Genomic DNA, 18,904 nt, shown 5'->3' on the forward strand with positions numbered 1-18,904 from the left:
ACTCAGCCTTGATTCTAGGTTGGTCAAGTCCTCTCATTGTCAGTCATTTTTAATTGTAGACCTGATGCAACTATCCCACCTGGCTACCTTCAAAGTGAAGCTGTAGTCATATACACTCAATAGCAACTTTGTATTGCAATTACTTGTTCCCTTTAGATCTTATTCTAATCTATTGATCAACATGCTTTCTCCCTCTTGCTGAACTACCATTTCTGTGATAGTGAACATGGCACTGCTTCTTCTTTTTCCACAAAGATGTCTATTTGTTTTTCTTTCTTTCTTTCTTTCCACTTGTTCTTCCCCATCAACATTTGTTTTGAAAAGAGAGCAGTCAGTCCCAATGTCCAAGCAAATACCCAGCAAGGAGATCACTTTTTTTTTAAAGGAGCAGGGTTCTTATGGAACCCTTGCATGATTTTGTATGTTTGACTAGTTTTAAATATTTTAACATTTCAGTAAGCATAGAATAAAAAAAAAAAATATACTCTCTTCAGTATTAAACCAAAGGATTTTTTAAAGCCAATATTAAACCAAAAGGACTTCTGCATCTAGATCTTCTGCTATGGCAGAATAGCATAAAATTATTTTCACATTAACCAAAGGTATGAAGAGCCTCAAGCACTCAAAATTTGTAGTATTTTAGCACACACAGTGCTGTAGAGAGAATAACACGAGTTACATGGTAAGCAGTAAACTGAATAATCAGTATCTCCTAACTCTGAAACTGAACATCACCTTTTTTCTTAGCAAATACTTAAAAACTGCTTTATGCCTTCAGCCAGAGCTTGACAAACTCATGTACGCACAAAAAAGGAGGAAGTTGTACTAGAAAACTGCCATCAACTTCTCAAACAGACTCCCTGTGCTTTCATGTACTAAACAAAGACCACAGCCATTCTGTGTACAAAAATAATCTCTGCATGTGAACAGTCTGTGATGATACAAGTAACCACAGCACCGAACTCCACCACTCTGTAAAATCTGCATGGCACATTTGGTATTCAGCTAATGGCTTGGGGGTGCACATTTCAAAGCTCAAAATATGTTTACAGAGTTTCTTTCCACATTATAATAATTTCTTATTTAATGATGCATTATTTAAAAATTACTAAATAGCCAGCTGAAACTTTTCCTTCTGAAATGAATCCTCTGCTGACCCCTGAGCACATTCCCTGCTATATGCCAAAACGGTTCTTGCAAAAGATAGAGAATTTCACAAATTTCTACTAAGAAATTAAACTAGTTCTTGCTGGACTCATAGACTAAGATCCAGCTGCTGGAATTTGAACTGTGAGAAGTAGTGTGAGAGGACTGTGCATTCAAACAGAAGCTCCTGAACAGAAGCTGCCAATGATAATTTGTTAAAACATATACATTAACTGGAGCCATAATATGCCAAATGCCACCTGTGTGTGTTTGGCAATATGCTTGGCAGATTGCTCCAGCACATCTGTGACACATCACAGAATATTCAGGTTTATTTTGGCCGTTACACTTCTACAGAAGATCACTGATACCCAAGAAAATTCTTATGATTTATAAAAAAACCTTTTCACACTGCTTTAAAAAGACTTTAGTGAACTATGGACATTAATTACTGAAACAAATTGCTTGCTGCCAAAAGTATGCAGGCCATAATGAAGGCTTATCCCTCCAAAATGAGGATGAGCTCAAGAAATCTCCCACGAGAAAAAAACCGCACACACACACAAAAAAAAAACCAACCAACCCAAAAACCAAGCAACAAACAACCCAGTCCTCAGGTCCAATGGATTTGGAACAAGATTCAGTACATTCCTTTCTTTTCTTATCAGCTTCAAATGCTGCCTTGTACAGACACTTTATCTTTGGCTTTGTAATCCATGAATCCATGCTAAACACACTCTCTTATTCTACACTAAACAAGCAATGCATCCACAACAACTTAAAAACATCAAATACGACAGATTTTTCAGAACAATTAGCTGCTGCCAAATTTAACAAAAATACAGTAGGGCAAATTTATATTCAATTCATAGTGTGAGAAGAACCCAAACAGGTAACACTGCAGGGACTGTGATACTCCAGTTATGTATGATACATATCCAAAATACATCAGCACTCCAACAGAGGTAGTTAACAGATCATTTTTCTCAATTAAAATCACAACTATCACGTGTTGCGTCTGAGTCCAGGCACTTAACACCAACACAAAAAAACCCTTTTAGGACTCTCGAAGTGGAGACCTGCAAATGAAAGGTGGGTGTGGGCCCTGGCTGAGGGAGGAAGGACCTCGGTTACACAATCAGGTGAAGGAGAATCACAAAAGACCTCGAACAGACGCAGAGGATGGATCCAAGTAACCAGCAAACATCTCTTTCTCTACTGCCAGGATCTGTCCTCCGAATATAAGGCTGTGTGATGCTCTATTCCAATTCCACAACTTCCTAGAAACCACAACAGACGTATAGGAACCCCACTTCTGATTCATACACTTCAGGTTTAAACCTGCACTGATTGGAAACCAAAATGTTTAAGCAATTCCCCATCAGCTCTCAGGACACAGCAGCAGGCAAAGCTCACGGTGGCTGCTCACCTTTGCCACTGTGCCAAACCCATGAAGTTAATCAAAACACTTGACATAGCTTTTTAGTGACTCAACAGCCCAACACACTATCATCATCTCTTTCCAACATGTACTGTATTCATGGTTTTCACAATCACTACATGAGTCACAGGCACTCTCAGTGTAAGTTTTACAGGTAGCCTTCATTATTATTGCTGAGAGTTTAACCCTAGTTTGTATTCATGGAAACTGAGGCACAGAGGGGAAAAAAACCCTCCGGGAAAAAAAAAAAAAAGAAGAAAAGTTAGAAGGAAGAAACCCCACAAATCTCTATGCTGATGCTACTTTCATACTGCTGAGCTCTCTCTTCGCCACAGAGCAGCCCAACCAGGGCAGAGAAGCAGCTCTCATTAGCCAGGAGGCTGATAACCACAGGGAGATGAGATAAACCCGTGGAACAGCTGAAATGCCAACAAAAGGTCACACAGCCTGAAAACCACGGCACTTCAGGGCTTCCACGAACAACCTGAAATAACTGTCACAATGGCTTCCTCAAAGAGCAGCCTTTGGGTGCAGATCAAGACCTCTATCTACCATGTCTCTGGGGAGGCAAGAACGGAAATCAAAGGGAGACAGGCACATGCTGCTGTCCTGAGGAGCGTGACAGCTGGCACACCATCATCCAGGGTGTAGAGAAATACTCCTGGAGAAAAACACTTTCTGGGAACAGGTCATCATGATAAGTGATCCCAGGTGCTTCACCCACAAGACTCAGTGCCTGAACATTTTATCTTTTTAATATCTTTCACCTCTGAACTGATCTTGACTCATCTAAGGAAGATGCTGATACCGTGAAAGTGTAGCCATTCACAAAGGAACAGCAGGAACAGGAGCAATAAAGGGCTGCAATCACTTGCCTGGCCCCCCAAATGAAAACAGCTGTGATCTGACAGAACAGAGGATTTGTCTTGAAACAACTTTTCCTTGGCTGGCTGGCTTGCTCCTGCCCCGCCATGTCCCTAAGCCAAGGGGCTAAAGCCATTGGACTGCCCTGCCAGCCAGCTACTGTACACAGGCTAGAAGGAATGCCACAAGCTGACTTCAGATATCTCATTATATTAGATTGCTCTTAAAAACAAACCTGCATTGGTGTTACACATACCAGCTTTACAAATCAAGCATAGTAATATATCAACACAACTGAATAAATTAAAATGAAAATTCATAGCCCAGACACATGCTTGGATTGACTAAACAAGTAGAATTTTATTTTATATTAGTATCTTTTCTGGTCAAATGCATGAAATAGAAAAGAATCAGTTACATAAACAAATCTGTCATTTGTATCAATCAAATAGTTTACTAAAAAGGTTATATATTCTAATTAATAATGTTACATTTAAATTATTTCTGACTACTTATGGTCCAGAGAAAAAAGCCAGCATATGTCCTGCAAAGCACTTTCAGCCTACCTAGTTAAGTAGTTTATCACAAATATGCTTTGGAAGAAATTAATTAGCTCATTAGGTTTAACTAATAGTTTGTTTAGCTTTCCTTTGACAAAAATGACATTTTAACAGAGCATTTCTACTACTTTAGAAAACAAAATCTCACATGACAAATTTCAAAGAACACCAAGTACAGCAACACACACCACCAGGAGCTATAGAATATTTTAAGAGATTAATACTTCTCTGGCAACAATTAAAAATAAAATACCCTAAGAACATAACAAAACGATACATTGATGGGCTGCAAATTTTCAATTCCTGAAATCATACCATCAATAAAAAAATTTAATTCAGGGTGAACTGACTGTGGTGAATCCAGAGTGCTTTACCTTCTTGCTATCATGATAACACACATTTTGTTTTAAAATAACCATGTTTTGAGGACTCCAGCAATTTCCTTTTCCTGAGCTATACTGTTTAAAAAAAATAGATCATTGCCTGGTAATCAATCACCTTCCGTATTTATCAGCTTTCATATTTAATTTTTTTAATTAAGGGACAACTGTGCAAGGATTTAAAAAATAGGAAGGCTGATAGAAGGCTTTGAGAATGAGTATTACACAAAATCACCAAGTCAGCCTTCTTACCTTTCTGAGGCTATGAGATTGGCAAACTAAGGTCCTTTAATGATGTTCACCCCACCCAAGCCTGTTTTTCTCATCAGAATGACCCCGCCTGTTTCCTCTGCACGCCACAGCCCACGCCAAGACTCTTCATTGTTCAGAACAGGCTTAAGAAACACTAAGAATAACCTCATCACTTCTATCTGCTCCTTCTATACTTCTCCTAGAGTATGAGTCTGCCATTGATGTAAGGCTTGTATTAGAGAAATTTTCACATTTAGGGATCACACTTCTACAAAGCTATACAGAATGGAAACATTATCTTAGCATTTATTACAACTTTTTAAAATACTTTCCATATCTTCATTTTGCAGTTCCCTGCTCACTCTGTGCCTTTTAAATTGCACACAGTGTTTACAGAAGAGCTGGAATTAACTTCACATAACAAGTCTAACAGCGGTACAAGCAGCATTACAACATGCCATGTTTCCATGTCTGTGCTCAAGACACAATGCTGCACCTCTGCAGCTCCTGAGCTGCTTCTGGCACCTGTCCATAAGGACAAACACAGTGCTGCTTCCTACCAGACACCTGTTTGTCAGACAGAGTTTGGAAATCACCTGATCATTTCATAAAGACAACCTTAAGTGTCTGCAGCTATCCACAGCTCTCCATCACTACAATATTACTGACCTCAAGATGGAATATTCAATATGCCATCACTCAGTATCATCCAGTCCTCCCCCATAAATTTATTTTTAGCTGTCAGAATCAGTTTAATATGATATTTTAGAAGGAGTTATTGGACATCTTAAGTTGATATTCAGTGACACGTGAGGAATCTCACTGGCAAGGGGTAGACTTGCTCTTGGCTAGTGGAAAAGCTTACAGCAACCAGAGCAAGAAAAGCAAGATGGCCTTTTCTTCTTCTGGCTCCCAACAGCTCTGGAGACTAATAGCCACAAAACCATGCGTTTAAAAAGAATTATTAGTACAGCCATCCACAGAATAACAAGCAAACTATGAGGAATTATGACACAAAACCTATTCAGGTTCTTTTCTGAGTCACGCTGTGTGACACAACTGCAAGATGCAGCAGCAAGGGTAGGGCTATATAATCCATATACCAATATAACACAAAGCCACGTTAGAGGGAGAAAGGATAAGAAGTTCACGCTCTGCACAGTTCAGAAAGGCCCTTCTCCAGTCTCGAGGGAGCAGAAGTGAGCTTATCTTTTCTTGCCAAAGCATTGGATTATTTAAGATGCACATGCAAAAAGGTTATCCCTTTTTCTCAACACTAGAAGAGGTTCCGTGCCCATACCCAGCTTGCATCCTATAAACACGCAAAAAGGTTATCCCTTTTTCTCAACACTAGAAGAGGTTCCGTGCCCAGCTTGCATCCTATAAACATCAAGCCACCCAGTAGGGGCACTGGCCTAGAGAAGAGAGACAGTGTACAAATACATGCACACATGGGGAGGAAGGACCAGTTCAGAAGATGCTTCGTCCATCATGTTTATTAGGAGTTGGTCAGAAAACACCTCATGTAAGAAACAAAAAGCTGAATTCCGAAAAACCTCCTATCAAATATTTGCATTAAATTGTTTGAGGTTAATTTCTAGTCTTTAGAGGAGCATGGAAAAGCAGAACTGCCAACCACCCCCCGTCAGGCTTGGAAGAAGTAACCAAGCACTTGAACTGGCATAGCACTTCACATTTTCTCAGCCCTCTCTAAACATTGGCCAACCAACAGAACAAGAGCTTCCTTATGCAGTTTATATACAAAACCACTGGACCAGTAAAACAAATACAAATGATAATTCTGAAAATAAATAAATAAGCTTACTGGCTATTGGAAGCTTACTACATTTTATAAATTTCGCTCTAGGTTTAGCTTTCGGTTCAAGTTCACACTGTACCAGAACCCATGTAAAAATAATCTGTTTAAATACACAAAGAGAAATGACACACAGAGACACAAACACACTACATAATATTGGCTGTGAAATACACTAGATATGTCATTTTGAAACTGAACTGTAGCTATGCAGCATTTCAAGAAAACAAAAAACTAAAAAACCAAGATCTTTATGTAACTGCATTACAATGTATATAAAATTATTAAATAAAGGTTATGTTCTTTGACATTTTTTATAATTAAATGATCTATTTACCATCAATTTAAAAAAAAATTGCCAGGCTTAATCCTGATTTAACCTCACCCTTAATTATTAAAAATAGTTAAGCACTTACCATAATGTGATTGAAATGCCTGTGGTTTTACGACCTGATTACAGTGGTTACACATCACCAAATAGAAATCATCATGAGCCGGGCAAAGACCAAATATTGGCATATCTAAAAACAAAAAGACAAAATGGCATCTCTCAGCTGCTGACAATTATAGAAAAACAGTTTAATTACAGAGCCATGACACTAGTGTTGAATCAAAATTTTAGAGACATTTGTATCAAATTTGAAAATGAGGAAAAAAAGAGCATATAATGCAATAGATAATTTTGTGCTGGAGTATTACAAAAGCAAAAATCTTACTACAAAGATAAATGTAAAATGAGTGATTACTTGTAGAAAACATCTATTAGAAAACTGATTTAGTACTGATTATTTGATACCAGATGCAATAATGCAATAAAAAAAAGACTGACTTCAATTGAAACAAACACAAGAGGGGATGTTTTACGTATTCTGAAAAGGGCTTTGGATTTTATTCCAATGTCATTAAATGAATTCAAAAGTGAACTTCATTTGCTATTTAATTTTTTAAACCATTTTAAACACACAGTCATTCACCGGGCAGAATTACATGCCTAATGGTTTTATTTGTTTAACAGTGCATTATAGTCCAGCCATCTGCTGCCAGAGATCCATGGAACAGCTACACAGGAGACAGAACCAGAGATAACAGTATGTCAGAGCATGTGTGGATTGCGGAGATAACACACATACTTGGAGACTTTTACAAATAAAAATAGTTTCTACAATTTTACTTTGAAGAATACAGTTTGTTAAGAATATATTTAACAGCTTTAATTGCATTCAGAGACTACTGGAGCAATAAATTCAGCATTCACTACAATACTTAAAGGTATATTACATTTATAGATCTAAAAATGTTATTCAATCATTAAAAGACAAAAAAACCCAAACTGCAAACATAATATGTGGCTAAGGATCTGTAACACTATTTAAAGGTTAAAAATTGACATAAGCAAACTTATTTTCTTATAAAAACTCTCAAGTAATAGATTTATCTTAATAGAAACTTAGAAAATTAGTTAAACTTGTTTACTCTTGTGCTAGAACTGACCCCAGTTTTGTTTTACAGCTACTAATTTGCCCATGTATACTTTTAGCAACATCCACTGCTTTGTTCATTAATAGAACAGCAATTATGAAATAAATTGAGTGTTGCAAATTAAGTGTGCCATAATTCAAGGCAACTGCTCACAGAAAGACACCATCAGCCCTGTCCACTTTGTTTCTCACAGACACAGAATATAACCACACCAAAACTACTTCCAGAATTAGTATGTATCTTCATCATAAAAAAATTCAAAACATTTTATTTAGAAGACATAAGGTTTATCCCATTTTCCACACATCTTACTAGTGCTACATCAACATTAAGCATGACACCTGCAATAACAGCCCCAACTGGATTTTGCAGTTGGATGCAAATGCAATGACCAAAGACATCTAACTTGGCTGAGATCACAGCCACCCTCACCTGAATCACAGACACCTTTACACAACTGAGGTTACATCAAGTAAACAAATAATCTCGTTTGCACTTTAACTAGCAACTCTTACTTATTTATTTATATGATATTTATTGAAAAAACCATGAAAACCTGTGGCACACCCAACTACTGCAAGCCAGACAAAATTAGTAAATATATGCAAAGGGGGGAAAAAATCAGATAGGAATAATAAGCTTCTATTTTTCAATATCTACTTTCTGTGATGTAATATTAAGCTACGTACGAAAACAAGCATAAGCTTAAATGTCATTGCTAATATTTCATGCAGGAGTATTCTCTTTGGGAATGCCCATGTATCAAAGTTTATACACACAAGCAAATACTCCAGGGTCACTTTCACCAAGAGCTGAGATGAATGGGACAGTAACAGCATGCACTGCCTGATATTTACATTGTTAATAGCCCACAGAGAGGCTGTGTGATGCGGAGGCAACTGTAAATCCACACCCTGGAACCTGTTCCCATAGCTGTGCCTTTCAGACTGTGCTGGATTCCCAGACTTTACACCAGCTTGTACTGAATGCAGGGGGAATTGTTAACAAGAGAGGACTGCAAGGTAAAGCACTCCTTCACACCAGTCAGAGACACCACATCGTGTGCCATCACTCTAAGAAACCTTCCATGAATATTTGCCAGCAATACAGAACTGCAATTTTAAGTGGCAACTGAGACAAACTGACAGAAATTGATGCAAACAAAAGTGTTTTCCTAGTTCAGTTTGAGGATCCCAAGAAATCTGAATAATTTACAAAGGTCCTTTACACTGTGGAATACCTTCAGTTTTAAAATCTTAGCTCCAAGTGACAGAAAGCAATGACAGAATGCCAGGAAATACACAAAATCACAAAGGACCATTCTAAGAGTAAAACCATTTGACACAGAGAAAAGAATTTGCTGCACACACCAAATCACAACCTGATTTCAAAGGAAGTCATTCACAAGACTCCAGCCAGATCACACAAATCAATGCAAAAGGTCTTGTACCCCACAGTGGTCTCCTACAGCACTGATATCAGAACAACATCTCAACCAGAGAGGGAGTAGCAAAGGTAAGAGGCCTAAATGCAATTTAACAATGGCTTTGAAATGTAAGGAGTTTGACCCAACCAAGATCATTTAAGGCAGCTGGAAGAGACCTGCCTAAAAATGAGGCTCCTGGATTGGGAAGTGTGGACTCAGGTAAGCTCTCACACCTTTAATGTGCCTCATGCCATTAGCTGAGCAGGGCAAGAGCAGGTTTCAGGGAAATCTTACTTCTCTGTGTTCCAACAGGACAAACACGCTTGTGGCACTGCTAGGGAGTGACAAATTAGACCATGCAAATTTTAGAGAACAACATACAGAACAGTTCAACAAAACTTACATAGTAAGTATGTACCATGAGTAGGTGATGGATGCCCAATTTTTCTGTCCCCTGTCAGCCACTTAAGGAAGTTCACATATATCGTGCAGTTGCTATTCTAACATCTAATACTTTCTACCTGAGCCACTTCATGACATACACGTTCTCTATTTACAAGTCTAATGAAGTTTCTAGTATTTTACCAGTGTAATCTCAATGCACTGTTACTCTGGGTTTGAAGATTACTTTTTGAAATACTTCACTATGTAAAGCCTGTGCCTCTCAAGGAAGAGCCTGGCAACTGTGATTCATACGTTCTTCTTTCAAAGCTGGGCTCATTTAACTCTCTCCATCTGGGAATATTTTTCAAGGTCAAACTAAAAATTTAAATCAAGACCTCAAACTTTCAATGTATTTTTCCATTAATACTGTATTCATTGTATCAACATACAGATACTATTATAAGAGCTGTTAGTTACATTAATTCTATTAACACCAGGAAGAAAAACAACTTCATTTACTGCCATAATAGGAAGCCTCTGGACACTGATCTCCAAAATTCACTTCTCCTTTCAAATGTAACTGAGTTTTTAGAAAAACAACTTTAAATGATGCATTACTGCACTCTTTACCAAGACCAGAACAAGCCCATGTCATACACAATTCTGAGATAACTGCATCAGTTGCTGAGCATGTAATAAGGAAAATGCTTCTTTCTTGGCAAAGGTCAATGTCGCATCATTTTCTAACAAAAAAAGAAAAAGCAATAATGGATAATTTGGCATACTGTACATCAAGTAAAATGGAGCTCAGCATGTCTCATCTGCAAAGTTTTCTTACACTGATCTGCCATCTCTTTTTCTCTGAAACACATTGTGGAAACACACAAATGATTGAATAATTTTTTAGTATTTCCAGCATTCTCTTTCAGGACAGCCACACTGAAGAAACCCACGCTCATTAAAACTAACTGTGCCTGCATACTCTCAATCCCTCATTTCTATTACTTAATGTCACACATAACAGAACACATAAAACAGGCTAAAACTACCTCAGAGAACAGGCCAGCAGCTTGCATTTAATTACCCACTAGATTTCAGTGACTACCACAGCTATGGATTTTAATTGGATTTTTCTTTTTTAACTCCCCAAATGTATCAAATTTCCTACAAATCTTGTATCTTTTCAGACTGGGACCACTGCACAGTCCATCTATCCTAGTATCTAATAAGATGACATCCCTTCTAGAAATGAAATTAAATACCAACAAAAAAAGTGAGGTTAAGATCTTCTCCAGGACAGCAGCTGCTGGAGGAAAAGAGTAAAGGCAGCCTGTGTGCAGAGACAAGAACAGCAGTTTCCTATTTGCCAGAAGTCTGCTTATTGCAATTCAGAGAAGGAGGAGAATGAAAACTGAATCAAAGAAAGAGAAAGCAAAACTACCAAGATGTGAAAGGGCAAAGAACAAACTATCAAGGTTATGACAAAAGAACAGAAAGCTTGATCAAAACAAGCAAAGGAGTATGTGAAAGCTCTGCAGAAATATTTTTAAGCCAGAACATTGCTAATGCTCATTCTTCCCTATCCATTCTCAGCATAAGCATCTGCTTATTAACATTAGTTTTTAAAGTCCAAGCCTGATTTATAACAAAGATGTAAATACTGCTCACCACTAAGTGTAATTTGACAATGGACATTGTAGGCTGATGCCTGATGTGAACAGTAAAATGTTTTGTATACAAAGATTCCACAGAACAGCATAACATGCCTTCACCACTACACCAACCTGGTTATACTTCCAGAAAAGTTTTAATCACTATAGTTAATATTAGATGCATTACACATTACAATACCCTACACCATTAAATCGAAATCAAAATCACAATGCCCTACACTATTAAATTTATACTGACAGCTCAGATACAACTACCTATTATCTCTACAACCTCCCAAACACAGAATTTGTTTTTAGAGGAGTCTGATCCAAATCCACCTTAAGTAAATGTACCAACTTTTATCAATTTACTAGGTTTTACATTAAGACATAAGGAACTGTTTCAAGTACTATATAAGGAAATTGTAAATAAAGCCCATTATTTTGAAATGTTGCCAAAATATGGATTGTTTGAACTATTTGCTTCACGGACCAAGTAAGTTTAAATTATGTCCACCAACCGCTATCTTGAACACATTTGCTCTGTACTAGCTGGGTTTTGTCTTCTCATTAGAAGGTAATTAGTCTTGATCACACTAAGGTAAAAAATATGCAAGTACACCTTGTTTTAACTTAACTGGTAGATCTCTTTCTCTACAGGCAGACTTGTAGTAGAACTTTTATTTAAGATAGCACAACTCTCCACTAACATCTGACAAATTTTTGAAAAGGGGAGAAAACAGCACAGTTGTAATAACAAAGTAGTTGACATCTTGGAGGAAAAGAAATTTTGTGATGACTCCCATAATTTGCTTGTAACTAGTGTCTCAGGTACTCAGATCCTGATAAAGTAATAAAAATATTTATATTGTTTTACCCTTTATGGCTGTGGTGAACATTTAGTACGTGAAAGCAGACAAAACCTCCCAAATTACTGTTTTTAAGAGCTTGTGATCTGAGGAAGAGGCACGAGGAGGGAGAAGGAAGGCAACTAACCAGCCCTGAGGACCACATGAAACAGACTGTACCAAAACCAGGCAAACTTCAGACAGAAAGCTCACCTCTGTTACCACCAGACTTGGAGTCAGCCCAAAAAATGAAATTTCTGCCAAGAAATCTGCACAGCAGGTAAGCAATGGATTCACTGCTGAGTCTCTTGCTGACATTAATTGTCAATACCAAGTATTCTTCAGGCAGAAGGAGAATCTTGGCTGCAAACTGAAGCAGCTACAAAACAGCACTGCAATGTATCTTAACTAACCTGGTTATCTTAAGCAAAGCTCTCATCTATTTAAAGTAATATAGGTCCTCATTTTAAGTGATATGCATGTTTCATTAAAAAAATTAAGTGATCTAAGTTAAGGCCTCGAAAAGTTGAAGTCCCTTTTATAGACAGATACTTCATTTTCTGCAATTAAACCATTATTTTCTAAACAATATCTTTCAAACTATTTTGGAGAAACACTCAAGTGCTTATCATTCATGAACAGATGTGTTTTTGTATACTTATCAATGCTGACGTAAAATTAAACTACTGCACTTTTTTTACTGTGTACCATGCAAGATGATAACAAAAGAAGAATATTTCTAAACAGATACTGTGAACAAAATAGCTAAACCCATATAGAAACTAGAGTGCTCTGGTGTGGAAACCAAGTAAGAGTGCGCAAGTTTGGAACCAAAGTAAGAGATTCTAGCAAAACATACTTGAGGGTATTCTGCAAAATTTCAAGTAATGAGCACTTAGGTATTAATAGAACACAAGTATTTTATGAACCATATGTGCAGGCCTAACCAATTTGTGCCTGCAGAGAACATACATATAATCAAATGAACAAAACATAAAATGATCAAATATACACCCAGAAACACTGTTTTAAAAAAAAACCTCACCCATAAGGTTTATGCTTATGTTGCCTCAGATACAAAACAGCCTTTTAATACAAAATAAAACAAACCAAATGCACATTCCCATATCTGAGCTGTTTCATTTAGGTTCAGAGGGAAGCATTGCTGAAGTATTTTCTTCAAGGTTACCTATCTTTAAAATTCCTTGCCAGCTCCACTCTGTACATTAAATAACTTGCATTTCCTGCACATACAGCTTTGGAAGTCCAGCTACTTTGAGGAGACATTTGAAAGGCAGAGCTCTCCTTGGGTTCTGAGCACAAGTGCATGAACTTTGTTTCACTGAGTAGTTGCTGATTGATCAGCTGAAGGAAGGAACAGCTGAAGACTTGATTAACTGTTTTCACTGTGTTTTCCACTTCAGCAAATACAGCAATTACCCAGCATTTTATTGAATACTCAAACCTCAAAGTTTTGGCTCAGAGAAATAACTTTCAGTTCAAGACCAAAAAACCCCACAATCTGGTTTAACTAGGCACAGGAGCTGCTAGTTAGAATATTTGGTTCATCTCTAAAAGGGGCATCCTCTCTGTTTGGTGTCCTTTCAAAACTCAGGACTCTGTCTTTCCAACGCTACAGATCTCTATATTTTACTTGGCTTTTCCCAAATTCAGACTGCCCTGCTGAAGGGGTAAAGGATGACCTACCTCTTTTCCATGGGTGCAGCTGTGTTGCTTTCCTAAAACCCCATCCCCTGCAGCATCCCCTTGAGCTTCACCTCCAGCAGGAAGGTTTGCTGCAGGCAGCAACACTCCTCTGTGCACACACAAATCCAAACAGCCATCCTTGTGCAAGGCTACTGGCACAGCAGCTCCCCCAGAGCCCTTCCTTCCTCTCTCTCTGCCAGGATGCAGAATGAAACACTAAATTTTAGTTCTCTAAAATTTAACAGCTCTGGGAAATGCCTGTGTCTTCTACCCAAGGATAAAAACTGAGCAACAGATACCAAAGAGAAGTGTGTCATGAACACGTGCACCTGCAGCCTACTGCACAGCTGGGAGTTCTAATTTTAGGCTCCCAAGATTTCAATGTTCCTGTAATTATATATAAAGCATATTAAAGTAGACATCTAAGTATTTAGTTAAATTCTTTGTATATGAATTCATCTACACACAATTAATTTCTTTGAAAATCTAACACAAAACACATGTCAAATTCTTCATTCAAGCTATTAAACAGGTTTTCTAAGTTGATTGTACAGAATAATAAATAATTTCAGTGAAGACACAGAAGATTGTCTGTAGAAAGACTGATGAGTAAATTTCTCAATGAAACACAAGTAGCATATTTTAATCTGAAAAGCTTTATAAGTCTCCCCACTCACATCGTATCCTGTTACATCAATTTTTCATCAGCAACTTGAATGAAGTCAGTCATCTACAAAAACCATTTCCATTTACTTTTTAGTGAGTTTTCAGACCTAAAGATATTTTTAATTTCTCTAACCAATTTGTATATTACACAAATGTTGAACACATAATTTCTCATGTAAGATATCTTCATTCAAAGTCATGCATTATTTTTAGTTGGCATGATCTCATAGTGCCACTGCTGTATTTTGGGAAAGCTAACAAACTATTATTTATGTTTTTCTGTAAAAAAACCCAAACAATTCTAAAACAGCTTAAGGAACCCTCAAAAATGAATTGAGTTTTGCAATTATGGCACAAAAATGAAATTGGATTCACGGAATAAAAACCCTATAATTTGAACAGTAAAATTAAAATCTGGACTAAGCTAATATGAAAGTGTACACAGAAACACTTCAATTATTATGCAGAAAACCTACCATGAGGGGGGAGAAAAGTTCTGGAAAAGCCACTAGTCAAACACACCCTCAATTAAACTGAAATAAATCACCCATAGAATATTCTAAAATGTATCTTAAGTCACAGCCTGAAGCACACTACAATTATGAATTCTTCTAACATCAACAGGTTTGGTATTTTTCTCCTGTTTCACACACAGCACTCCGTGTACTCTGCAGCAGCTGTACTTCTGGAGTAGGAAAAAGGAAGTTTGTTTTATTTAAACCTAAACTCACAGTTTACATAAAGCTGCTCGACGCAGCAGAAGTATTTTGATACGACGTGACTACAAATGGTGAACATGTTCCAGGCTTCTCAGCCTCTCCCATCTCTTACCTAGACATGCTTTTAAGGGAAAATAAACCTGGCATAAGTGTGGCATTTTTGCCACTTTCCTGTGTGACATGCAGCCTTGTGGCTGGGTGCTGGCTGTACCTCGGTAACTGACAGGGCACAGCAGCAACAGCCACTTCCATTTATGCATTTTCTTACTAGTGGGAGCTGGAGGAACACAATGTGCCCATGGCTACATCTCTTGTGACAGAACACCCCAAAATTTAGCAATAATAGAGGGCACCTTTTTCTCTGCTACCTGGGACATGCACAGTGCTCATCTTTCCACTTTTTCTCTCTCTTCCCTGCTGGTCACAGCCCCAACTCCCGTGTGACAGCAGCACACAGGTGTTAATTCCTTAATTGTGCAAAGACAACACATCTTTGTGCAAAGAACACTCTGGGTTTTCACACTATGCACCTGATACTTGAGGGAGAAAATCAGCATATTAAAAAAAAAAAAAAAGTAAGAAAACAATGCACAAGACCTGTCAACTGAATTGTATATCAATATTTTCTTTTATTAGGCAAGCCAACTACCTAAAACCACCCCACCCCTGCCACTCCCATTTTCTCCATACACTGGAACATCCACCTCAAAAATAAGACTGTTTCAATCATGCCACAAGTAAACTGATGCCTGTTGATTTTCACATACCAGCTTACACTTCCTCACTCCACTCAATTTGGCAGCACTATTAGTTTTCCCAGTAAAATTTACTTCTTTTGCTTTGCAGATTTACTGGGACTTGATTTGATACAATAAAAAAAAAGAAAAAAAAGAAAAAAAAAAAAAGAAAGTTGCACAGCAACATGCATATAAATGTACTACAGCAAAAAAACCCCAACAACACTGTGATACTTAATAAATTCAGATAAAGTGTAAAATAAAAGTTTTTGTTGTTATAGTGCAGTAAAAGGGCTAACCTACTTGTTATGTATTTGAACAGACATGTTGTTACACAAAGTATTTTGAACTTGGCTATTACATACCTTTAAACAAAGAAATATAACTGTTTCAATTATCTACTAAGGAATGGGTAAACCCTGAGTCTTTACTTCTTACAGTTGATATATTCCAGCACATACAGAGCTACTGTCACCAGAGATTTCTTTCCAAGAGGGGACCCACCTGCTCAGAAGGGTTAGGCTTTAAACCCGTGCTAGCTGCCCTCTGACACACAGATATATGAATTAAATAGGTAAGCAGGGAAGAAAAATCAGGCTACCCATTCACAGAACAAGGTCAGTAATTTCACTGATGGTTATTTGTGATATAACGCAAACAGTTCCGCCTAAAAAAAATCTTTGTGGAAGTGAATTTTTTTTATTGTTATGGAATTTTGAAATGTTTCAAAGAAGAAATTTAGGTTTTGCCTTTGCATGTCACCTCCTCTTTAGAATAAACCCGTCGCTATCCTCATTCCAATATGCATTTCTTCACTGTTAGGAGATATTTGCCTTATTTTCGGAGCCTGTCTTCTCAAAATCTTCCCAAATTCCATCTCCAAACATTACATATAAAATACATGATATGTGTGTTCAGAAAAAGAAAAAAAAGATACTTTGAAAATACTGGGTGAACAAATCTGCATCAGGTATTATTCTTCTGTATCTAGCACTAGCTCTCCACTACTGAAATCACCCATTTCACTCTTCAACAGAAAGGGGTTGGGAAGGACTGCAACTTATAATATTTTTAAATTAAAATGTATTAAAAAATTTAGATCATTTAGATTATATTATACATGCAGAAGATCTGAAAGGACTGAACTGTTTTAAAGTAGTTTTTCTGCTGTTTCATGGTCTGGGCCTCTTTAACATAACCAGAACACCAGCCCACTTGTGATGTACACAGAAAGTAACACCTTCAGCAGAACACAATAAAAGGAAAGGAGAAAGGATTTGCTCAGACTACTTAATGTTTTGATTTGGTTGGTTTGGTCCAAATCACATTTTTGGCAGATACTTCTACAACTATTTCCCTCCTCTGGTCTCTCTGCAGATAACAGTACTCATCACTCTCGGGAAGAAGATATTGGATATGTATAAATGGACCTAAACACACAGTGGGAGGTGAAAAAAAGAACTTTTCTCTCTTTCTTAGGCCAGCTAGGGAGCAAAATGCTCTACTCTAAGGAAAAAGTATTGAAATAGGCACCAGCTTTAATTTTTAGACATCTCATGTCAAACAGGACATAAAACCAATAAACCTGATTATATAAGCAGCACGACAAAGTCATCCTTGTGCAGATTCAAGATTAGATGCATCCAGAGCACAACTGTGCAATGAGACACAGGCAAGTGGTGTCCTGCTCCCCCAGGAAACCCCCAGACCTCAAGTGGTGCTCCTGATGCATTGTGTTACAAGATGAAGCTTATTTGCAAAGGGGAAGTCACAGAAGACACATGGGGTCAGTATTAAGGAACAGGCACAACAAAGAACACGGAGTTGGTATTTCAAAAACACACAGAAAAAGACACTTCAGAGCACCATTTAACTGCCCCTGGATGACTCAGGATGAAAACAGTAAGATTAAATAGACAACAGAAAACTGAAAGGTAAACAGGATCCTTTGATATTTTAACAAATTTGTAGAGTTTACCACCCTCCAGTACACTGAAAACAAATAGAACATGCACCTTCCTAAAGCAGATAAAAGATAACTACTGCAAACACATCCAGGATAACAAAACCACGGTTTACAACAGAGGCAGATCCTCTGCCAGGCACAGCAGTTGTACACACAGGACTTTCAGGACCTAGGCTGGGATCTTCAGCTCAAACTCACTGGGAGACTTAGGCAATCCCTACTGGTGCCTGTCCAGGGTAGGCAGGAAGCCAGAGCTGCTGCTGCCAAACTTGTTGATCCAGTCCTCCCAGCTGGCCCACAATGCACTGCTTTGGGTTTGGAAATGGCTCAAAAGCTTTTGCTTCCAGCAACAGTGTGGAACACGTGGGGAAAAATGCCAAAGGAGTCCAAGAAAGAGTATTGCCAGGCCACCATAACAGTAGGGACACCCCAAATGCTCCCGTGAGTCAGTGACATCACCCCGATGACAAACGACGCCACGCTTCCTGCAAGACCTCGGTCACCAAGTGCAGGAAAAGTCCTAGAGGGATTAAATTATAAATAAAACAGCTGATGCTGCACCTTACCATCATGTCTGCCTATTTCATAATGAAGAGCACCCAGGCTGTGATTTTTGTCCTTTCCTGGGACAGGGGCCTTCCCTCACATTTCTGTGATTATCCATGAGAATTTTGGATGGTGTCAGCAGGAGACAGGGAATTGCACTGTTGCACAGAGAAAACCTTTTGCATCCCAAGCAGTTGTAAACAAGCCTCAGATGAGACATGTTGACAGCACACTGAAGATTTTACTCCTGTGCTCTACTCTGAGGATAAAAATAGTATTCTTATCTCCAAGACTATCAAGCTAACACTTCAGATC

The 18,904-nt window shown here is 37.9% G+C and overlaps 1 protein-coding gene across 2 annotated transcripts in view; it reads right to left on the reverse strand.

Moving 5' to 3' along the window:
- ATXN7 (ataxin 7) overlaps window positions 1–18,904 on the reverse strand; it is an 82,935-nt gene that overhangs the window by 25,776 nt on the left and 38,255 nt on the right. For both annotated transcript variants that reach the window (XM_041460211.1, XM_041460201.1), the window contains one exon: window positions 6,876–6,980. In XM_041460211.1, the coding sequence (XP_041316145.1) occupies window positions 6,876–6,980 (105 nt within the window). The remainder of the gene's footprint in view (window positions 1–6,875; window positions 6,981–18,904) is intronic.

The sequence above is a fragment of the Pyrgilauda ruficollis genome, unplaced genomic scaffold (assembly GCF_017590135.1).
Source record: "Pyrgilauda ruficollis isolate IOZ18807 unplaced genomic scaffold, ASM1759013v1 scaffold10, whole genome shotgun sequence".
Lineage (NCBI taxonomy): Eukaryota > Metazoa > Chordata > Aves > Passeriformes > Passeridae > Pyrgilauda > Pyrgilauda ruficollis.